The 24,009-nt window shown below is 37.4% G+C and overlaps 1 protein-coding gene across 4 annotated transcripts in view; it reads left to right on the top strand.

Moving 5' to 3' along the window:
• LOC140466882 (tyrosine-protein phosphatase non-receptor type 12-like) overlaps positions 1 to 23,208 on the top strand; it is a 129,908-nt gene extending 106,700 nt beyond the window's left edge. For 2 of the 4 annotated variants that reach the window (XM_072562653.1, XM_072562651.1), the window contains 6 exons: positions 2,686 to 2,763; positions 11,199 to 11,296; positions 11,384 to 11,414; positions 15,339 to 15,464; positions 18,688 to 18,753; positions 22,245 to 23,208. In XM_072562653.1, the coding sequence (XP_072418754.1) occupies positions 2,686 to 2,763; positions 11,199 to 11,296; positions 11,384 to 11,414; positions 15,339 to 15,464; positions 18,688 to 18,753; positions 22,245 to 22,306 (461 nt within the window). In that variant the 3' untranslated portion in view covers positions 22,307 to 23,208. The remainder of the gene's footprint in view (positions 1 to 2,685; positions 2,764 to 11,198; positions 11,297 to 11,383; positions 11,415 to 15,338; positions 15,465 to 18,687; positions 18,754 to 22,244) is intronic. The other 2 variants (XM_072562652.1, XM_072562654.1) reach the window with 2 other exon arrangements.
• Positions 23,209 to 24,009: the final 801 nt, after the last annotated feature.

Genomic DNA, 24,009 nt, shown 5'->3' with positions numbered 1-24,009 from the left:
AGATACAATTCTCCTTACTGCTGCAAATGATTCCCAGATCAGTATTGTGACAACCCTCCCCTTTCATGTGTCATGTGAAGATTCTATATCGGGAATATTGAAATGCCAACCATGTCTCAGTGATAGCAGTTATATCATACTCCTATGTTTTAATTTTTCCCCACAATTTGTCTGATTGTAGAACTCCTCATGTTAAAACAAATACCATCCAACCTTGCCAAACTTCCTCGTACCTTAACTGGCCTATAATTCGTGTTCCTCCTTGACTCACTGTTTCTTCTAAATCTAGCCATTCATCTCCCCTTACCAAACATTCTGTTTGGATCCTACCCCCTGCCAAGTTAGTTTGAGCCCTGCCCAACAGTGGTAATTGTGTTTTACTTCCTAGATTATTGATTATTTGCTAAAATTTTACATAATGTGACTAAAAACCAATAGCCTGTGGTGACTGGAACTGTTATGGTCAGCTTGATTGATTGGAGTAACTTGAAGCTAACTGAAGAAATTGAGTGCAATCAAGAATGAATAGTAATAGGCTGGGCATGTTGTGGTACAAAGTAAGCAGTATCTAACCATGCTATAGATGGTATAGGGCTGGATCAGGAAAGAACTCATGCAAATGAACATTCTGGGAAGTCACACTGGAGATGGAGTACTGTTTGCATCCACTTATTGGACAGAAACCAAGCAAGGCAGCCAATAATTTTTTTTCCTTAAAATTGCAAACTTTGGGAAAGGAGGAACACTATAGCTTTGCATTGAGGTGTTTGATGTTTGATTAAATGTAGACATGAAATGCATTGACCCGTAATATGTATTAGGGCTGTTCAGTGAAATTAATATGTATAGCTAAAAGCCAGATCTTCCGATGGTCAAACCACTTTTATTTCAGAAAGAAAAACAGAAGTTGCTGGGAACGCTCAGCAAGCCTGGCAGCATGTGTAAAGAGGAATCGAAGTTAACATTTCAGATCTGGTTTTGGGTCACTGACAGATGCTGCCAGACCTGAACTTTTTAGCAACTTCTGGTTTTGCTTCTGATTTACAGAATCCACAGTTCTTTCCATCATTTTTATTTCAGTATGCATGATAGTTGCTCATCGTGGCCTGTGGAAATCCCATTGTAGCAGAGTCTGAAGAAATTGCCTGAGAAATTGAAGATTCTGCTGAAAATTCCTTTTATACTTGGAATTCATAAGTATTCATTTAAATTAGTTTTTGGAGTGTTCCAGTGAAATTAAGTAACTAATTATTTAGGTACGGTTAGACAATTAAATATAAAGTCTAACTCCTGAGCAAGTATTCATCTGCCTCCAGCTCCAGACCAATCCCCGCCACAAAAATCTGGATCCGACAGACCCAATCCCAAACACCAAACCCACATGTCCTGCTGAATCTGATCGCTCATCTTGACCGATCCAAAACACTGCATCACTTTACCAGCCACACAGCCCATCCAGTACCCTAAACTGTCTTGCCTTAATGTACTTAATATTTGATAGCAGCTGCCAACATGTTTTTATAATTCTGAATGTTTAAATTTTCTAATGTGGCAGCTGATTGCTCTGAAAAGGTGCATGGTTTTCCTTTTCCCAACAGTTCTGTACCGAGAGAATTGTCAGAGTTGAAAATGGCTCTCTGTATTTCTGACAGAGTTAACACAAAATAATGATGTGGAGGTGCCGGTGTTGGACTGGGCTGGCAAAGTTTAAAAATCACACAACGCCAGGTGATAGTCCACCAGGTATATCTGAAAGCACAAACTTGCGGACTGCTGCTACTTTGTCAGGTAGCTAGTGGGGCAGGATCATAAGATACAGAATGTATAGTAAAAGATCCAAGTGTCATACAACTGATGTGATGTATTGAACAAATCTAGATTGCTGTTAAGTTTTTAATCACTTTGAATGGGTTGCAAGTTTCAGTTCATTAATATGTAAATCCCAGAACTACTTTCAGGTCACAATCCTGAGATAACTTAAGGTTTTGTCAGTATTAAAAAAAAGTGACATCTCAGCTCAGACAATGCATTAAGGTGTGAGGATAGAGTATGTCTGTATTCCACAGACCGGTTCTATTTCCAAAGTAGGAATTTATGAAATGTGACATGGACTGACTGCCCACAGATTGTGTGCTTTTGGAACAAAATGGAATGTATCTGCAAATACAATTTCACCCCGTAGACTTAGACTTACTTGTAACAAGCTATTTTACAAGTACATTAATCTCCTGTTAGAAATGTGGAGTGCTCTTGTTTTATTGGGGAGCAAAGAGGGCAGTAAATCCTCACCTGTAGCTGTTCAATGATTTCCATTAGACAATATTGGTATTTTTGAAAAAAGACTACAATGTGTTCAGAATGTTTGATTACAGATTTGCCATATTCTTGGTGCCAATTGTTCAATATTGGATGATTGATACAATCTCTGTTCCATATTTGCATCCAAACAAGATGTTTTTAAGTGTGTACACAGTTATGACTGTTGTGACAGTAGCAACTCCTGTACTAGGCATGAAAATAAATATTAAAATAGGTTTATCTTGCGCATCAGATTTCCTAGTATCTTCATGATAGCTTCTCAGATCCACAATCCCCCCACACACACAAACTGTGCGTGAAAGAGGGGAACTTAATCAGTCATAATAATGTCTTCACAAATCAAGTTTTGAAATTTTACTTTGAAAGGTTCTGGGAGCAAAGAAGACAGTCCACCACCTTTACCAGAAAGAACTCCTGAATCTTTTGTTGTGGCTAACGAATCTGGTAAGATTTCTGTATTCCTTTTTAATTGGTATAGAGTTGCTCAAATCATTTGTTCAAGTCATGTGGATGCTGGTGAATTGTTTGTTTTATGGACCCACCAAGCCACCATAGTGGCTGGACAGAATAACTTTACTACTAATTACTCTGAATGGAGAGATAAGTAGAATTATCTCCTTTCTGCTTAGTAAATTGATTGTTATGAATGAGTCGAGCATTTTTTTAAAAATGAGGCAACAGTAACTTTGAGTTTGGGAGATTTTTGTTTGATGGAGCTCGATACAAAATGTTAAAATTTGAACTGTGTAAACCAGTTACAGACTCAGAATTCATATATTGCCGATAACTTACACGGATGTCATGAATTTTAACACCTGGCATTTGTTGATTGACGTGTTAAACATCTGCCGCTGAGCGACAACGTAGTTAAGTCTACAGTGAACACTATTGGCTAGTGGTAACAATGTAATATTTCATGGTCAGGAATATTTTATATTTTGACACCCAATGATAATCTGGAATTGTGTAGAGCCATAATATTCACTAAAGACAAAAATAGTTACAATGATGAAATAAATTACCAGCCAAAAACCACTCATTACTTCAAATTGGAGTGTTAGGCCACTTGTTTTCCTCTTTTTATGAGGAAGAGTGTAGCCTTTTTCAGAGTTTTCTGTGATTGTACAGGAACACTTTGCTGTGATTTACAGATGCTGAATGGTAGATACCACCCTGTGACCCACTATTTTGAGGCAGTATGTTGGTTCTTCCTTCAGGGACTTATATTTGTCCAGTTGTTATTCCTTATTTACATGCTGCACCTTGGTGACATCCCCTGGAGACATGAGATTCACTGTCATGTGTCCAATTAGGACAATCAGCTGTACCTTTTGCAATGCCTTTTTTAAAAACTCTCCCATGTTGCTTGTATTTTGAATTGTTTGTCTGACATGCAACTCAACACCTCCAGCTTTTATTTTCTTTACTTGTTAATGGGATGTGGGCATGTCTGACCAGCATTAGTTGATCACCCTTAATTGCCATTGAACTGAGTGCCTTTGCCGGGGCACTCAAGTCAACCATATTACTGTGGAGTTAAATGTAGGACAGGCTGGATAAGAATGGCAAAATTCTTTCTCTGAAGGATATAGTGAACCACATAGGTTTCTGTGACAATCAGTGATAGTTCATGATCACCATTGCTGAGATTAGTCCACAATTCCAGTTTTATTTTATTAATTTAAATTCCACCAGCTACTAAAGTTAGATCTTATACCATGTTCTTAGAACATTAGACAGGATCATGGCTACTACACTCCAACCATGGAGAAGATAGGAACTACTTTCTTTTGGTGTTTTGCAATGAATTTCATTCCTTTCAAGCCATTTTACTCATTTGAACCAGATTGTTTACAACCTCAGCATCTTGTTTGACCTTTGAAATTCTCCCTCCAAACTGCAAAGACACACTGCTTCTACCTCAGCCTACCTGCTACTGAAACAGCCTTTGTCACCTCAGTTTCTCCAGCTCCATTCTCTGAACTGGAATTCATTCAAACTTCTGTACCAATGTCTCATCACTGCTCTTCCTCCATCTTGGCTGCTTACAATGGCTCCTGGTCTCTGATTTAATGCTCATCCTCATGTCTAAAGCCATTCATAGCTTCACTTCTTCCTGTCTCTAATCTAATCTATCTCTTCCATTTCTCTGGAATCTTGTGCTTCTGATGGTTGCCAAACCCCTTTTTACCTCACTGCTAACTATACTCTTAGCTGCCTTGGCTCCTGCTCTGCCATTCCCCTTTTTAAATCCTTCTACCTCCCTTAAATTATTTTCCTTAAGATCAACTTTAACCAAGCTTTTGGTCATTCTACCTCCTTGTTTTGACCACTCAACTTAAGTCTCTGAAAAGCACTAGAGAAACATTTTCTTAAATTTAATTTCCTACTATTTAAATACAAAGTTGTCCTATTAATGTTTGAAGCAAACTCGCCAATGTTGTAGAATTTATAACAAATGTAACCAAAGCAACCATGTTATACCTTATAATATCCATGTAAAACCATTTAATAATATAAACATATTGAGTCTGCTCGGCATTCAATAAGATTGTGGCGAAAATGATTACTCCACATTCCTGATGACACTCCCTTACCAACAATCTGTTTACATCTTCGTTGAAAATTTTCAGAGGCTCTGCTTTCATCCACTTTTGAGAAAAAGAACTGCAAAGACTCATCACCCTCGTGAGGAAAAGAAGTTCTATTTTTCTGTCTTAAATGGGTGATCCATTACTTTTAAGCAGAGACCCTTAATTCTAGATTCTCTCACGAGAAAACAATCTTTCCAAATACATCCTGTCAAGACCACTCAGCATTTTGTAAGAGCAAATTGCAAATGCTGGAATCTGTACTGACAACAAAAATCGCTCGAATTAAAGTAGGTCAGGCAGCATCCATGGAGAGAGAGACCAAGCTTATGTTTCGAGTCACGTTGAATCTTTATCAGAGCTTTAAATAAGGAGACAAATACTGTATACCATTCTCTAGATTTGGTTTTATCAAAACCTTGTATAACTGAAGTAAAACCAATGTATAGAATCATACAGTACAGAAGAGGCTCAATTGCCTGTTGAGTCTGCACCAACAAAAACTACTCTAAATCCACACTATGCCCACTTACCAGCACTTGGCCAATAGCCTTGAATGTTATCACATTTTAAGTGCTCATCTAACTACTTCTTAAAAAGTTGAGGTTTCCCGACTCAACTAGTCTCCCAGGCAGGGTCCCATATTCTGACCACATTCTGGGTGAAAGGATCTTTCCTCAAAACCCTGCCAGATTTCCTGCCTTCCATCTTAAAATTATGTTCCCTGATTATTGACCTTTCATCAAAAGGGAACATCTGTTTTCTATCCACATTTTCCATGTACCTCATAATCTTGTACATCTGAGTGAAATTTTCTCTCAGCCTTTCCTGCTGTAAAGAAAGCAACCTGATCTTCTCCAGCTGAAGTGCTCCATTCCAGACAACGTAATGTTGAATCTCCGAGGTGGTGATGATTAACGGGAAGCCTTAAAAATCACTGGAGGAAAGCTAAAAAAGCACTAAGTGGGGAGAAGATGAAACAACAAAGTAAGCTAGCTAATAATATGAAAGGCTATTGCAAGAGATTTTTTTAGATACCTAAAAAGAGAGGGGCAAGAGTGGACATTGGACTGCTGGGAAATGAAGCTGGATAAGTCCTAATTGGGTGCAAGCACAGGCAATTTATTTTAGTTTGGGAAGTTTGGTCAGTATGGACTAGTTGGACTGAAGGGTCTGTTTCTGTGCTGTACGACTGTCGTTTCTAATGTAGTCATAATCCTTCCTATAGTGTGGTGACCAGAATTGCACACAATACTCCAGCTGCAGCATAACCAAAGTTCTGTACAGCTCCAATATTGCATCCTTGCTGTTATAATCTATGCCACCACAACTGTTAGAAGCAAGTGTCCCATGAGACTTCTTTCTTAACCTGTCTTGCTGCTTTCAGGGATCTGTGAACAAACAGCCCAAGATTCCTTTGTTCTTCTGAGCTTCCTAATGTCCTGCCATTTGTATTGTTACTTCTTCCAGGGCTATTAGGGTTAAGTTCTATCTGCCACAGATCTGCTAATCCAACCAATCCATTCATATCCTTTTGTAACTTAAGACCTTCTTCCTCGCTGTCAACCACTCAGCCAATCTTTGCATCATAAGACCATAAGACCATAAGACATAGGAGTGGAAGTAAGGCCATTCGGCCCATCGAGTCCACTCCGCCATTCAATCATGGCTAATGCGCATTTCAGCTCCACTTACCAGCGTTCTCCCCGTAGCCCTTAATTCCTCTAGACAACAAGAACCTATCAATCTCGGCCTTGAAGACATTTAGCGTCCCGGCTTCCACTGCACTCCGTGGCAATGAATTCCACAGGCCCACCACTCTCTGGCTGAAGAAATGTCTCCGCATTTCTGTTCTGAAATGACCCCCTCTAATTCTAAGGCTGTGTCCACGGGTCCTAGTCTCCTCGCCTAACAGAAACAATTTTCTAGCATCCACCTTTTCCAAGCCATGTATTATTTTGTACGTCTCTATTAGATCTCCCCTTAATCTTCTAAACTCCAACGAATGCAATCCCAGTATCCTCAGCCGTTCCTCATATGCTAGACCTGTCATTCCAGGGATCATCCGTGTGAATCTCCGCTGGACACGTTCCAGTGCCAGTATGTCCTTCCTGAGGTGTGGGGACCAAAACTGGACACAGTACTCATCTGCAAACTTAATGTCAAACCCACATTTTCTTCTAAATACTTGATATATGTTATGAACAAAAAGGATCCCAGCACTGATTTACCTGGTTCCCTGGTTTATTCTTTCCACCCGTGAAAATTGAAACCACAGTAGCTGTCCTCCAGTCCGTAAGAAATATGAGCATGTTGGCCTAACCAAAGATATCCTCATCCTGTGAATGAATTTTAAAAAAAAAGACTCTGTTCAGCCCCTCAAACCTGCTCCACTATTCAATAAGATCATGACTGACCCAACGTTTCTCATATCTACTTTTCTGAGTTTTCCCTGTGACCCTCGGTTCCCCTACTAATTAAGAATCTATCTATCTGTGTCACCCTCAAATATATATTACTTCAGGGGAGGCAACGGCCTAGTCACATTCTCACTGGCCTAAAAATCCAGACACCCAGATAATGTTTTGGGGACTTGGCATCAAATTCCACCATGGCAGATGGTGGAATTTGAATTCCATACTAATCTGGAATTGTGCAATGATGACTGTGATGACCATTACCATGACCATTGCTGATTGTCAGAAAAAAAACCATGATTCACTAATATCCCTCAGAAGGAAACTGTCATCCTTACCTGGTCTGACCTATATGTGGCTCTTAACTCTTAGCTGCCTTCTAGACAATGAGAGTTGGGCAATTAATGTTGGCCTAACCAAAGATATCCTCATCCTGTGAATGAATTTAAAAAAAAGACTCTGTTCCCACAGCTCTCTGTAGCAAGGAGTTCCAAAGACTCCAAGCCTTCCAAAGAAATTCCTCCTCAACTCCATTGGATGTACAGGCTAGGTGGGTTAGCCATGGGAAATGCAAAGTTACAGGAATGGGGGTGAGGTGGGGGATGGTCTGGAGTGGATGCCTTTCAGAGGGTCGGTGTGTACTTGATGAGCCGAATAGCTTGCTTTCACACTGTAAGGATTCAATTATTTAAATTGTCGCCCCTTTATTCTGAGACTAAATTCTCTGGTCCTGGAGTCTCTCTTCCCCCTTTGAGCTGGAATTTCCTCCCAGTTCTCCCACAACAGCCTGAGATACAAGTCGTATGGACCTGGGATCTGTACACGTTTAAGCCGACTGAAATCTCCAATTCCCTTTAATTCCTTATATCAATTTGTTCAGGAACCCCTCAGTTCCTCTTCCCAAATTCTGTAGTCACCCCCTCCAAAGTGAAGACAGATGTGAAGTATTTGATTAATACCTACCAATGTCATCTGGTTTCACACACAGATTGTACCCTTGGTTCCTACTCTTTCACTTTGTTATCCTCTTCCCCTTGATTTACTTATAGAATATAGATTCTCCCTAATTTTAGCTGCCACTGTTTTTGCATGCTCCCCCTATACTCTCAATTGCTTTCCCAAGTTACCCACTGCATTTTCTATCCCCCACTTGGGCCTCTGCTTGCTACCATTGTACCTGTTCAAAACCTGCTGCCTTATCCAGTCCTGAATATTTCTAAACCTCCGGGGTTCTCTGGGCTTTTTATACCTGCATTACATCCTAAAAGGAACATGTTGGGCCTATACTCTCTCCAATTCCATTTTAAATGACCCCCACTGTTCTTCTGTAGATTCAGCCAGAAGTCTACTTTGGCCAGATCCTGTAAAATCTACCTTCTCCAAACCAAAATCCTTTCCTGCAGACTATCTACTTCCTTTTCCATTGCAGATATTAAAATGTGCGGTAGCGTGGTCGCTATCACGAGAACGTTCTCCCACTGTCACCTTGTACACCTGTCTAACTTTATTCCCCACAGTTAGGCCCAGGGATCTACAATATTCCCTGTTAGACTTTATAATGTTGATTATAAAAAGCTGTTCTGAACACTTTTATGAAATCTGACTCTTCTAAACCTTTTCACTATGACTATGCCAATTAATGTTGGAGAAGTTGAAATCCCCTAAGATAACTAGCCAATGATTGATTTTTACAAACTTCAGTGAATTGTCTATGTACCTGCTCCTCTACTGCCTATTAACTGGGGGTCCATAATACACTCGCAGCAGTGTGGCTGCCCATTTTTTTCATTCCTATGATATATTCACAAAGCCTAATTGCAAGACCTTTCCAAGGTATCATGTCCCTTTCGTGCAGCAACTGACTCCTGAAGATCCTATATCCCAGGCTTTTGACTGGCAGGTACTGCCCCTTCCTAAACCAAGTCTCTCTGATGGAAACATTTGCAATTCCAAGTGCACCTCCATACCTTTTAACTCATCTATCTTGCCTACAAAATTACAAGCATTAAAGTAGAGACATCCAGCCTAACCTTACTCCCTTGAGGCTCAATATGACTGAATTCAGTAAACCGTGATTCTTTTACTAAAGTATGCCACCCCGATTATACTAACACTGTCTAGACCCTCTTCTGAATAATCTAAATTCCTCCCAACAGCACGAGCAGACTTGTCCACAAGGATGTTGGTCCCATTGAGTGCAGACCATCCTGCATGTATAGATCTCTCGGATCAGAAATCGAGAACTATTCCTTTTGTACCATCTCTTGAGCAATGCCCTATTCTCCCATTTTTGTACTCACTAGCACATTGCACCTGGAGTCATTCAGAGATTGCAGCTTTTGATTTACTGCTTTTTTTCAGTCATAGTGCCTAGTTCTCTCAACTCTTGATGCAAAACCTCATTCTATCTGTATCATGGGTAACAATATGGACCCTGATCATGCTCTCCCCATTCAAGATGCATTGCAGCTGCTTACTGACATTGCTGACCCTGACACGAGGGAGGCAACATGCCAACCTGGAGTCACATGTGGCCTGTCTATTTGCCTAACTGCTATTGCTCCTGCTTTTTCACCTTCAGTACAGTTGGGCTGCATGTGGTGCCAGAAGCTGTCGTCTGTTAAAGAATCAGCATTCATCAGCTTCTGATTGCTAATTTCTCACATTACTTAATCTCTAAAGGTGCTTCATTGACCTTTAGTTTGCATCTCTTATTCTCTGACTGAGATCCCTGGTATTTCTCACTTAATCCCTTAATAATCTCACAGTTTGCGGCCCTGGTCTGCCCACACCCATCTGTGAAAGTAGTTCGGCAAAAACAGAAGGGAAAAAAAAATCTTTCTACCTGACTTTAATTAATTCTCACATTTGCCAATCTGCCACATTCCCCTCTACAGGTTATATTCTGTGTTGATTCCACTGGCACCTCTATGTAACAAATTCCCCTTGTAACAAATAGTAAATCTCTATTAGCTTTCCTAATCAACTTGCTGTAAGTGCATGCTAGCTTTTAAAACTAGAATACTCTAACCTCTACAGTTTCTCACCATTTAGGTAATATACTTTATTCCTTTGTACCAACATTTGCATTTTCCTATACCCATGGTCACCTTGCGAGACCTTTGTTCATTTACAACAAGCTTAACAAATGCACTTAGAATATGATTAGCACATTTTTTTCGTCTGAGATTTCTAAAATAAAATAATGATTTTTTTTCAAACGTAACTTGCTTGAAAAAGCATGCTGTGGACTGATTTTGCCTTGACTTAGTTTGTTTTGTTAATTATGTGAGCTTAGCTCAGTCATTGGTCTCCTTCCATGTAAGAAGCTCATGTGTTTAATCACATAATTGAGGCTGACAGTTCACTGCAGGATTGAGAAAATGCAGTATTGAAGATGAAACATGCCTGTCATGATTTGCTTAGTTCTTAGGTAATGGAACTTTGTTGTCCAAACCATTGTTTCAGCTCCAAAATAGGTGTGAATAGCAATATATTTATATAAGTAAAGTCTCCATTTCTTAGCACAAATATTTTCCCTATCAAAGTTGATTTTTTGGTTAAATTTTTCACAGTTTGACACACATTCTGATGCCACTGTGGCAAATTAATGCTTATGATATGTTTACCAAATATTGACTGATTTGAATACTGATTATGAAATAGTTAAAATACTGATGAAATTATCAGTTGTAGAATATATCAAATTTATAATTGTTACACAGTTTCTGCTAGTGGTCCTTGCTTTTAGAGCATACGAAATTAGCACTCAGGAATTTGTAACTAAATTGATGTTAAATTTGAAGAAAGTGTTGGCATGAAACATGTGGTAAGTTTTTGTTTTAACAGTCATCAGTTTTTTTTTCTCTAGACTTCCCTTTCAGGCCGCCTCATATTGGGAAGTCTGCAGAATGGAGTGGCTTCCCACAACCACATACTATTGAGCAAGTAAAGATGGTGAGGAGTAAGGTAATTAATTAACTTTTTTAAAACGTGTGTTGTTAAGACAGTTGGATCATTGGAAATATTTTAATATTTTTCCTTCTTTCAAAACAGAGCCTGAAAAATCCTCGAAGTTCAAGAACAAGTGAGCAATCACTAATTATTTTAAAATAAGTTATACCTTTATCTCACTACTTCATATCACATCTAATCTGTAGTCATTCAATTGGAAGTTAAATTATTGTATTACCAGTACTTGATTTTCTCGTTTGAGTGGCATCCATCTTTTCAGTTTACTTTGCCCTTCATGGCTCATTAGAAACTTATCAAAGTCTTAAATTCTGTGCACTTTCAGAAACATGAGAATTAATGAGAAAAGGCCATGCACTCTAGTTTGCTATCAATCATCCTTAAGGTCATGTGATATGACAATAGTAAAGATGCTGAGTAATAATAGAAATCAGTCTCCATCAATTAGACTTCAACTTGGCATGACCATCATTGAATTTCCCAACCAGTAGCATCCTGTGGGTCATCTTTGACTAACCATATAAATATTGTGAATACAAAAGCAACTCAAAAGCTTGATATTCAGCAGTGAGTAATTCATCTGATGCCCCAAAGTCTTTCTGCCACCTGTAAGGCATAAGTCAGCAATGTGCTGGAATGATTTCCCACTTGCTTGGATGAGTGCAACTCCAAGAATGCTTGAACTCAACACTGTTTGGAACAAAGCACTTTTAATTCCTTCACTTCAAAAATGCACTCCCTTCTCCAATGCTGCACTGTAGTTGCAGTATGTCCACAAGATTCACTGCAGCAACTCTTTAATGCTTCTTCAAGAACACCTTCCAAATCTGAGGCCCGAACCTTCCAGAAGGACAAGGGCAGGAGGTGAATGGGGACAACACCACCTACATGTTTTCTTTCAAGTTAGATACTATCTTGACTCAAATATACTTTTCATGAGTCAAAATCCTAGATTTGTCTACCTAACAGCTGTGTGAATGTACTTTGATCAGACAAACAACAATAGTTTAAGAATTCAACTCTCTTCAACCTCATGGGCAATTAGAAATATGAAATCAATGCTAGCCCTGCCAGTAACACTTGTAGAATAACAAAATCAAAACAGACTCAGCCATAAAGTGAGAAAAGTGCCATAGTGGAAAGTGTTGGAAACCTCAAGTCCAAATTCAGTTGTTCCTTCCATGCGTGCTATACTGATATATGCCATGTCTTGACATTTTCTACCTTTAACATAGAACTGCGCAGCACAGAAATGGGCCCTTTAGCCCACAATAATAGCCAGTTCAATGCTTCATGATTTGTTCACTTATGTTCATGAAACTGCCTTTTTCAACTATTTTTATTTGGAAAATTCTATGCGCCAGCCTTCATCACAGAACACTAAAGAATGTTTCAGTGTGTCCTCCATGTACTGAAATTGTCCATGCAGGTGAGTGAAAATGAGCCATGTTTTGTCCTTGTCCAAAAGTCCAAGCTGCATATTGAACAAACACATGTATCCCTTTATTTTCACTTCTTTTTGAAACGCAACTGTAAAGTAAGGTTATCCCTAACGTATTTGTAAAAAAATCAGTGAAGCAATAAATTGATAATGTGCATAAGCTTTACAAACTGCCTATAGTTCTGTGTATAAAATCAAAATGATTTGTCTGCTGTATTGAAATTATACAACAATTTGGAATATCTATTTAATTTCCAAATCATGAAAATATGAATGTTATCCTACTAACAGTTCTTTTTCTTTGAGCCATTGGCTATCATGATGAACTGTTGGCGATCGTTTTTCTCTTCACATTGTGGCTTAATCATCATTCTTGTTCTCCGTTCAATTTAACATGTTAGTTACAGCTGACATGCTTGCCAATGCTATGTACCAGATGTGAAATAATTTGAAACTTACAGTTCTATTCTCACTGTATCAGTATAGTCCTTCACAAAATCATAAGACATTGGGAATAGAGGTAGGATTTTTGTCTGATTGAGTCTGCTTTGCTGTTCAATGAAATTATGACTGATCAGAATCTTCAGCTGCATTTTCCTGCCTTATTTCCATTACCCTTGATTCCCTTACTGATGAAGTTCGCACTTGCACAGTGATGCACCAGTACACCAATCCGCAGAAGCATGTATATTTAATTTAAAGCCCTCGCTACAGTCCTACTTATTCAATTCACCAGCATACTGGTTGCAACATGGTGCAAGTGAAGCCTGTCCTATTGGTACTATTCCTTTCTACCCCAGTACCAGTGTCCTATTGAAAGTAACCCATTCCTCCCCCACAAATCTTTAAGCCGTAAGTTTAATTATTTGAGTTTGTTTATTTGTTTGTACATGACATAGGTAGTAATTCTGGGATTATTAGCTTGGTAGGATCCTCATTTTTAATCCTATCATTGTCATTTCACCAATGTGAATGATGACACCTGGATCCCTCCTCTTCAAGGCCAAGTTCCACTCTAGCCCCAAGATGTCATGAAATCCAGCGCCAGAGAGGCAACACAGCCTTTGAGCCTCATGCTCATAGCTGAAACAAACAATATCTAATCCCCTAATTATACCGTCCCCTACCACTACCAATTCCCATCTCCTTCCCTCACCTGAATGACTCCTTGTACCACAGTGTCATGATGAGTTTGCTGATTCTCCCTGTATTCCCAATTCCTATCCACACAGCTTGAAAGAACCTCAACTATTAGGACAGTTAGAGGGACTTGTGTTCCATGACAGCTGTCTGTTTGGCCCCTATACTTACCATCCTTCGATCACACTGTCCTGTCCTTGGTTATTTGACCAAGTTTGTATCACCTAAATTTCCCCCATCCTGATGTGGTCCAAATGTCTGCAGTTCAGACTCCACCTCCTTGACTCTGATCCAAAGTTACTTCAGTTGCAAATACTTTGTCATAAATGTGTTCACTGGGGATCCCTTTGATGTCCAGAAGCTTGCAGACTTGGCTTGCCATCTCTATCATATTTTATTTAAAATATTAATTAATCACTTTATCTCTGCTTTTTACATTTGAACGACCTTCTACTTTTTACACTTCACTCATGTAAAAAGAAAATGATATTGGTTTTCAACCTATTGAGCAATTTATAAGAAAGAGGAAAAGGGAGACTATAGACATAAACAAACTGAAGACCTTGCCTTTACTTAAAAGGCTATAAATGCTCACCAGCCTTGCTCATCAATCAGTTGCTCTGTTTAGGCAGAAGCAACCAAACACCACCTTCCTCTGCTGAATTAATTTATGCTGTTTCTTATAAAGACTGCTCCACCAATGAAACCCTTGAAAATAAATCTGCTCAAAAAACGCGTCAAACTCCTGTTTTCACTCAAATGCCAGCTATAAAGTAAAATTAAATTTGCACCAATTAAAGATTTCAACACTTTCCTATCCAAGAACTTTTATAATGCAAGTTATTTTGCCACCTGGAGAAAAAATGCAAAGTAGAAAGCTGAGAGATGTGACAAAAGAGAATCAAATGGATTTGAGCCAAAGAAATTGAAAATGGAAATGTTTGAACTATAGGTGTGATGACAGCAATGTTCAGAGTGGAAAGCGATGTCAATAGAAACAAAGATAGCAAAGTTAACCAATGAAGGCAGCCTCCTTTAGACATTAAATTTAGTCTTTTGAATGCAGTGCTGCTGATTCCTGTGTCCATTAAGTAATTTCCAGCACTTGCCAACGATGGACTGATCTGACTGGCAGATCAGTACTACAGACCCTTAGAGAAGGTATCAGTAGTAATTATGCTTCTTAAGATTTTAAAATTAATCATTTTACAGCTTCGGTCCTCCTCAACATAATGCTAGAGAACTGGAAATTACTATAACTTTGGGTATATTTCTGGTCTCAAGTGTTATACAGATTGGTTATGAACCTCAACAGAATGCTTTTAGGTAAATTGATACAACTGTACTGTTGCTTGAAGTACTTTATTTCTTAACTGAACCTATTTTGAAGTTGAGATTTGATTTTTATGCGTGAAATTAATTTATTGGATTTATTTCATTATCCACATTTTCTTTCAGATACATGTGAAACACAGGATAGTGGGAGGCTATTGGGTGATTCAGAATTAGTTAATACAACAAGGGGTGAGGTAGACCAAACCTCAGAAACAAATATGAAACAAAGAGAACGTGGTTCAGATTTAGGTGAGTGCGTAATTGTATAAGGTTACATTTGCTGATACTCTTAATGTAGATTGAGTCATCATGTAAGTTGTAAATTCATTAAATTTATATCTGCAATATTGAGACTTTAGTTATCTTTTGTTGGCTGTTAATTTAAGCATGTCCCTGCTTGCAAACACCCCTTTCCCCAATCCCCAAACAAAATGATCACGTACAAAGATATTATTCTGGAACTATTTTAAAATGGTTACTTTCGCCTTGGTATGCCTGAATCACTCACCACCCCTGTTAGGGCAGTTACGTAAGCTGTTTCCAGAATGACATTTCTTCAATAGTAGACTGCAGTCAGACAAATTAGGATGTAGTAACTGGGCCTCTTTCTTACCGTGCACTTGGGGAGAAATATATGCCTTTTTCTGTACCTCTCCAGCTAAAGTGAGGGACCTGTTCTGAGAAATAATAGGCCCAAACCCATAGTTAACCACCTCTTGTTAAACACATTGTTGCTTAATATTGCTGGGCTATCATAGCACTCCAGTGCATTTCTACTGGAAATTGAGAAGTTAATGAAAGACTCTTTATAACTTAGCAACTTTTTTAACGAAGTTGAATTTGAAGTTTTTTTAACTTAGTAGAAATCAAAATCCTGTCTAAAAGTTTGTTCCAACTTTAAATATATCAAATTTTTAACCAAATCTAATGTTTTTAAGTTTTACAGCCTTTTGAAAGTAATTTGATCTATAAATGTGTAAAACATACAACTGAGAATTGATTGGCATAGTGAATTTCAACATTGTGCCTCCATCTTATGGAATTGCCAGACTGATGGATCTCTGGCTGCAAGGTTGAAGTGAGTTTGCACAGTCTCAATCCAGTTGCAAGTAATACTAATTTACAAAATAAAACAACTCAGTTTGTTTGATATGCTCAGACTTTAATACTGTTGATCTGATTTTTCTCTTGCTTGCTTAGACTAATGTGGAAGGAAATGATATTGGAATCGTACTTTATACTGCATGCAACTTGTTATAAATTTGACTGGTGACTTAATGTTGTCCCTATGAAAGGAACTGTAAGATGTTTCACTATCAGTACTAACCTTATTGATCACCAACCCCTGTTCTCATTTTCTCCACTCCCTACCTCCAAGCCATATTTTTGTTATTGTTAAATATGTACCTACAATTAGGGTTTGCTGTTATCCACAATGGTGGAAGGAAAATCACCAGGAAATTAATGTGTGCTTTGTGCCATGTTGATCTGTGTATTTGCGTACAAGGCTGTTCTAGGTTATTTATGGCCTTAGGATGCATTAAAGATGTAAAATGAGCAATGCAAATCTTGTCTGATTTCAGGAGTATGGATCAAGAGTAAAATGACATCATTCATTGGAAAGGAAATTTGTACATGATAGATCTGGTATATAGCTTACAATAAAACATTCTTTCCATTTTCTCAAACTTAATATGCAAATCAAGCTAATTACAACATGGAAACGTCTGTTAGATCAACACATTAATGCTGAGTGAATCAAAGGATATAAATAGTCTTTTTTAACTCACAGACGGGAATCCCTTGCTTCTTTGATAATGAAGACACTAATGTGAATGAAAAAGTGATTTGGCTTTTTGAAGACAAAGTACTATTTGCTTTTTATTCAATTTTAAAGCAAAAGCTGTTGTGTTTGTGAACATACGTTTTTGATCCCCTGCTGCTGGAATCAGAAAAGGACAGTTTTGACAAACAGCACATTCAATGTGTGGCAGTGGTGCTACTTAGCAATATCTGTGAACATCTTCTATTTTACAGTTTGTCTTTCCTGGCCGTTAAATACATTCTAATCCGCTTTATCAAGTCTGTCATTGTTTCAGACCCCTAAGGTTTACTGTGCTATATCTGCCTTTGTATTCAGTCTGAAGACTGACTGACTGTTTTGATTTCCAGTCTTGGTTAAGAAGGCCAAGAAATAGTCTTTCTCAGACATTATATGGTTAAAAGATGTCATAAAAATTATATTCTTGAGTCTTCCCCCAAAATTGTTCGTGTAAATTTAAATTTAGACCTTGTTAGAATATTAGAACCTACTGAGGCTGGCTGTCAACTCTTGATGAAATATTTTTGGCATTCTATTTTTAAAAGGGAAAGTTGTCTTAAATCACCTTTAACCTTTAAGTGGATTATAGCAAATCCTAATTTGCATGTGTTAAATTGAAAAGCACTACCAAATGTACATGTTCACGTACATTCATGACACTAATTTTTCAAGCCAAATTATAACTTACTAAACTTCCTCATTGTGTTGCCATTAAACATGGGGTTTCCGTGCAATTTATTCATACTGAAAGCTGAATTATTAATTTGTCTTGTTATTAAGATGCCATTAAAAAGATGGATGTTGTCTATCAACATGCCAAGCACTTTCTTTTTTACCCTCTGCTATCTCTAAAGGTTGCTAGCGTCATGCTAACGGAAGGTCCATGAATCCATTGAGAAAATAAAGCTCCTTCATGCACTTTGCTTTTAGAGTAGTTAAAATCCCATTCATGAGTTTTTTAAAACACATCTCTGATGGAAATTGAAATCATTCTAGATTGACTTGTAGTGAGGTGCATAAGATACCACACTATTGCTGAAGTATATAGGGCAATGTTTATTTGGGCTGACAACTTGTTGGGTTCTAGACTTGTAATGACTGAACTTGTAGTGTTTTACCAACAAAATACACAAATGAAATATTGTTAAACTTGTGCAACTTTTGAAACTTAAAAGTCAAATTTTCAGAGATCTACATGATATGTAGACTGTCTCTAGTTCCTAACTAAAGAAGAACTATATATCAAATTGTAGATCACAAATTGTCGGGCTTGGAATCTGCTAAGACATATGAACACACATGCACATATGTAACTTTCTGGCTTGTCTTATACTTATCCCCTTACTAATGTTTTCTATTTTAACTAATATAATGGAGTCAGATATTGTGTGTCTTTGTATACAAATATACTGGGAACGCTCCATGTTTCCTGATCATGTCTTTTGTAAGCATCTTGGTGCTTTAATTCCTTTCCTGTTCGTTTTAGCAAAACATTGTTTTTGTTTTTGTTTTTGTTTTGTAAATGGATGTCCCAGAAAACCATACATGCATGCAAGCATGTTTGTATCCTATTAATTAACACTGTCACCTCAAATTGAAAGTGGTATGTTAGACTTAAACCAAACTTCATAAGTGACCTCCTCTTATCAGACAGTGGTTTCCTTTCGAAAATGAGCATGCTGAGAACTGTCCTTGTATCCTGTCTCCAAAAATCAGGTAAGGACCTTCATTGTCAATGCCCCAAACGTACATTATAAAATGTCTGGAGGTGAGTGAATTTGGGTGGAGGCAAGAGAAGAAAGAAAGTAGAATCTCATAATCCTGCTTAAGCAGCTAGCATTTAATTATTTTACCACTGTTCAGTTGAAGGTGGGGTTGGACTTTGAGAATAAAAGCCTTAAAGTTAAATAAATTTAATCACCAACAAGACAAAAGCATGCTAACAGTTCCATCCTTGGACACCATTCACTTTTGCCCCCTCAGCAGAAAACAAAATAAAATTTTCACTTTTTAGGATTCATAGGCTAATTTTATCAGAGTAATTCCACTTTAGAGACTATTTTTATCCCACAAGCGAAACGACTGTTGCTCAGGCAAAATAATGCATATTTAATATATCTCAATTCAAAGCATTTTTCAGTCTTCATCAGTTGTGGGTGTCATTGGCTAAGCCTCTTCCATTTTGCAATATTAGTCATGGTTGCTTTTTTAAGCTGTTGATTTTTTTTTAACAATTAGAACCTTGCCCTTTTAATTAAAAAAAAATCCTTTCAACACATTATTTTCATTTGTTAGCTGCCCACCCTCATCTGTATTAGTGAAGTTGAACAATGTTTAAGCTATAAACCTTTCATAGTTAACAGTTTAGAATTGATTAATTTCTAGCCTGTCAGAACTGAAGAAGTAATTGATACCTTTTAGTCTGGGTTCAGTAAATCCAAGTCATTTCCAACCACATTTTAACGTTTTTAGCACTTACCATTAAAATAAAATTAACCTTTTTGACATACCTAGCCAATTCCAATGTCAATTTTACAAGGGAGTGTGCTGTTGAAATTTGAAATGTAATTGAAATCCTCTTCCTTCACCTGCCCCAATAATTGCAGCCAAATCAGACTTTGTCTTTATAAATTGCCATAGGTTGTGTAAGATGGCAACACCGTAGGAATTTAATCATGTGCAATAAATGTTAACCTATTCAAATTCATAGCAATGCATGAATTTCTCACCTACTGATCATACATTGAACTTGTAGATCCCAAGTCCATTAAACTCTCTCTTTCGCAACATCTTGTGTTTCATTCTACCTTTTGGTTTGCTGTTGCATTTGCATCAGCGTGGTTATTTGCTTTCTCTTTTCATTCCACTTTATTGAATTTCCATGCTCTTGTTTTCTTTATTTTCATAATGTTCAATATTATTTTGATGGCTGTATGCCAGGGGTGACGGAATCAGTTTAAATAAAAACCAACAGTGGTGTCCAAAATTGTGCATTTTACAAATGCATTTTCAAAAGTACCCTAGAAATGATGTATTACAGAAGTAAATGTAAAGTTAAACCAATGTTTTAATGTAACATTTATCGGAAAGTGTCTTTAAAAAGTAGAAATGAGAATGATGAGAAAAACGTTCAAGGCATTTATGACCGTTTAGTTAGCAAACATTTTTAAATAGAAACAAGTTCACAAATGGAAATTTAGTCACATTTCAGAAATAATTCAATGCTGTTTGCATTTTCAAATATTTTTGCATGAACGTAACATTAACTTTAAAAAACACTTTGAGCAAACATATGGCGACTAATTTGTTTTCTATTGATAATTCTCTTAAAAAGTTAATTATTTTTATTGGTTACCAAATTTTAAAATGATTTTATAAAGATTTACCTTTTCAAAATTTGTATTCTCTCCCGCAACGGTCTACTCATTTCTGTAGCAAATAGTGTGTAGGGTAAACGACTGCAAAGTTGTAGTTTTTATGCTTCTCCTGCGTGTCCATTGTGTGAACTCAAAATAGTTGGTAAGCTTTTTAACTGTGAAGAACGTTGAGTCCAAACCTTGATGTCCGTGTATATACACTTGTCAACAAAATGTAGCATTATATCATCCCCTTGCACCACTTCCCTCACATCCCCTTCTAGCTTCCAACTGCAGAGGTGAATGGTAATGTTTTTATGATTTGTTGAAATCAGTTTTTGATGTTGGTTAGCAATCAAATGAACAACTTTGTCAGTTTGTTTGGTTCAGCAATGCATATTGGAGCAGATTTTTTGTTTAGAAGATTAATTTTATCACAAATCTGTGTAAAGCTTTGTGGAAAGTAACATGAACATGTCAGTCTATTTTAATGAGAATAAGTCACATCAGTGCATTCCCCTTGTAACTTGAAATGTCTTGTATATAGTCCATTGCATTGACAGATCTGGTGAGGTGGTGAGTAGAGAGGGTTTATCTATTTTCAGAAAAAGTCAAGTTTTGTTGACTACACACTGAAAACTCTTGGCTGAGAAATACAATTTTAAAATGTTGCTCTCATTTACAGCTTTTGCAGTGTCCCCTTTTATTTGAAGCCAAAATGCACTTTCCTTTTAAGACAGATTGTAAATCATTAATTTTCTACCCACCCCAAACAAATGTATTGTCAAGAAGTGTGAATATGCCTGTCCTACTATAATTCTAGCTGGATGTAGGTTTGCTTGCTGAGCTGGAAGGTTCATTTCCAGACGTTTTGTCACCCTACTAGGTAACATCTTCAATGGGCCTCAGGCGAAGCACTGCTGATAATTCCTGCTTTCTATTTATATGTTTGGGTTTCTATGGGTTGGGGATGTCATTTCCTTTGGTGACGTCACTTCCTGTTCTTTTTCTCACTGGGTGGTAGATAGGGTCTAACTCGATGTGTTTGTTGTTGGAATGCCATGCATCTAGGAATTGTCGTGCGGGTCTTTGATCGATTCGTCCTGGGATGGATGTGTTGTCCCAGTCAAAGGATACTAGTGAGAGAGGGTCATGTCTTTTTGTGGCTAGTTGGTGTTCATGTATCCTGATGGCTAGTTTTCTGCCTGTTTGTCCAATGTAATGTTTGTTACAGTCCTTGCACGGTATTTTGTAAATGACACCCCGTGAGAAAAAGAACAGGAAGTGACTTCACCACAGGAAATGACATCACTAACCCAAAGAAACTCAAACATATAAATAGAAAGCAGGAATTATCAGCAGTGCTTCGCCTGAGGCCCACTGAAGATATTACCTTGTCGGGTGACAAAACATCTAGAGATGAACCTTCTAGCTCAGTGAGCAAACGTATATCCAGAACCTCAACCTGAGCTACAAATCTTCTCAAAGTTTGCTAATAATTCTAGCTCCAATTTTCATGCTGTCTGAATCCACCAAGTGATCACATGCAGCATTTAGCTTTCACCCTGTGTGTTTGAAAGTACTGTGGATGTGATTGAACTTGTAGGACCTTACTTTCATGTCAATGAAACTGTTTGCTTGTGTCAAATGTAATGAATCCTCAATTGGGCTCCTAATTTTGAAAATTATCCATTTGATAATGTATCTCACTCAATTAAAATTATTTTGCTGTTGTACAATGTTACTGGTATTGTGTAGGTTGCATAATTGTATTTTACTCTGTAAACAAATACATCTATTTTTAAAGCCTTGAATTTACAGACTGCAAATTTGCATTCTTTTAATTTGCAGGATTCAATAATCGTTACACAAAACCGAAAGGGCCAAGAGATCCTCCTCCTGAGTGGACATGATGGAGCAGATATTCAAATAGACCGTAATACTGGAGTATCTCCCTTCAAGTGCCACAAAAGGACTGAAAAGTAGAAAAATTATTCACACTCACTAAAACAATCTTTCTTTACTAACAAAAAAAGCAAGAACAATTTAGATGACTTATCAGTTACAAAATGGTACACAGTTTACATCTATTGTAACTTGCTATAAACCTTCCAAGGGTGTGGATTCCGGTGCTAAATATCTCTTTGCTGGGACCATTTTTACCCGCCTTATTTCACAGTTAAAGTATTAAGACTTTTTTTAAAAAAAGTAAAGTATTACAGGCCTTATTTTTTTGGGGGGAATTTGTTACACTGCTTGTAGGATTGTATAGTAATATAGTAAGTATAAATAGGTAGTCTGTGGACAACTATTCTCTGCTAACTTTCAGAAATTACTATGTGCATTAGTCTCTTTTTATGTATGTACAGGGCAGGTAGGTATATAATTGACAATGTTGCAGATATTAAATATTCTTAACAGAAGATGTAAGAAATCTGTGCATGATCTAAACCTTGTGTACCATTTTTTGTAAATTATTTGCCCTGAAATTATTGAAAAATATTCTTTCAGGCATTCTTAACTACTGGAAATAAGCAGGAAATTGCAGTTTAACAGGGGTTGAGATTGTAATAATACATTTGTAAATTATAAGCAAAAGGATATTTTTATATTATATGCTGTTAATAACCAATCCCACTTTGATCTCTTGTTCATTTGGCCTTGAATTTAGTAAGTGCCTTCGAACAGTATGCAATCCTGTTAACATCATGTAAGCATTTTGTTTGTGCTTTTGTGCATTGGGAATAAAAGGACTATCAGTCTCACAATCTTGTATTTTACAATATTACCTGTCAGTAAAGATCTTTAAAGCAAAGTAGTTTGCCTTTTTGTGTTTTTGGATTAAACTGGACAAAATAGCTTACATTGAGTAATAGATTTTTTTCAGTACTTGTCACTGAATATGAATGAGCTTACTAACACTGAGATAATAAAAAGAAGTGGTGGTATAATGGTAATGTTGCTGAACTAGTAACCTACAACCCACATTCTGGGGACATGGGTTTGACTGCCAGGATGTCTGATGGTGAAGTGTGAATTCAATAAAAATCTGGAATAAAGAGCTTTGCCTAATGTGGACCTATCAAACCAACTTGGATTGTCACTTTGAGAAAAAAAGAGTTCACTAGTGTCCTTTAGGAAACCTGCCATCTTTACCAGGTCTGTGACTTCAGAAGCACAGCAATATGGTTGATTCTGAGGATAGGCAATAAATGCAGGCCTAGCCAGCAACTCCCAACCCGAAAAGGGACAAGTAAGGTTTTGTATAGTTTACAATTTGTCAAGAAAATGAATACAAGAACAAACTGGAGTATTATTAATCCAGCACAAGATGATTCACAATTAAAGTTTTTTTCCGCACCAGTCTAATTAATAAGTTGTGAATGTATTTAGCTTGTCCAACAGATCTTTGATTTTGGTAAGTCAATCAATTTCACAAAAGCTTCTCCTATGGAACAAGTGTTTTTCAGTCAAATACTAACAGTGACATTTGAGATAGAGTTTTAATCCTTGGGGTAGATTCCAGATTTTTTGCCTTGCACATACCTAAAAAAGCTTTTACTATCCTCCTTTATATTATTGGCCACTTTACCTTCGTACCTCATTTTTCCTCTGC

This window comes from Chiloscyllium punctatum, chromosome 44 (assembly GCF_047496795.1).
Source record: "Chiloscyllium punctatum isolate Juve2018m chromosome 44, sChiPun1.3, whole genome shotgun sequence".
Taxonomy (NCBI): Eukaryota; Metazoa; Chordata; class Chondrichthyes; order Orectolobiformes; family Hemiscylliidae; genus Chiloscyllium; species Chiloscyllium punctatum.
The sequence above is the reverse complement of the archived record's forward strand: the minus strand, read 5'-3'. Positions and strand labels throughout refer to the sequence as shown.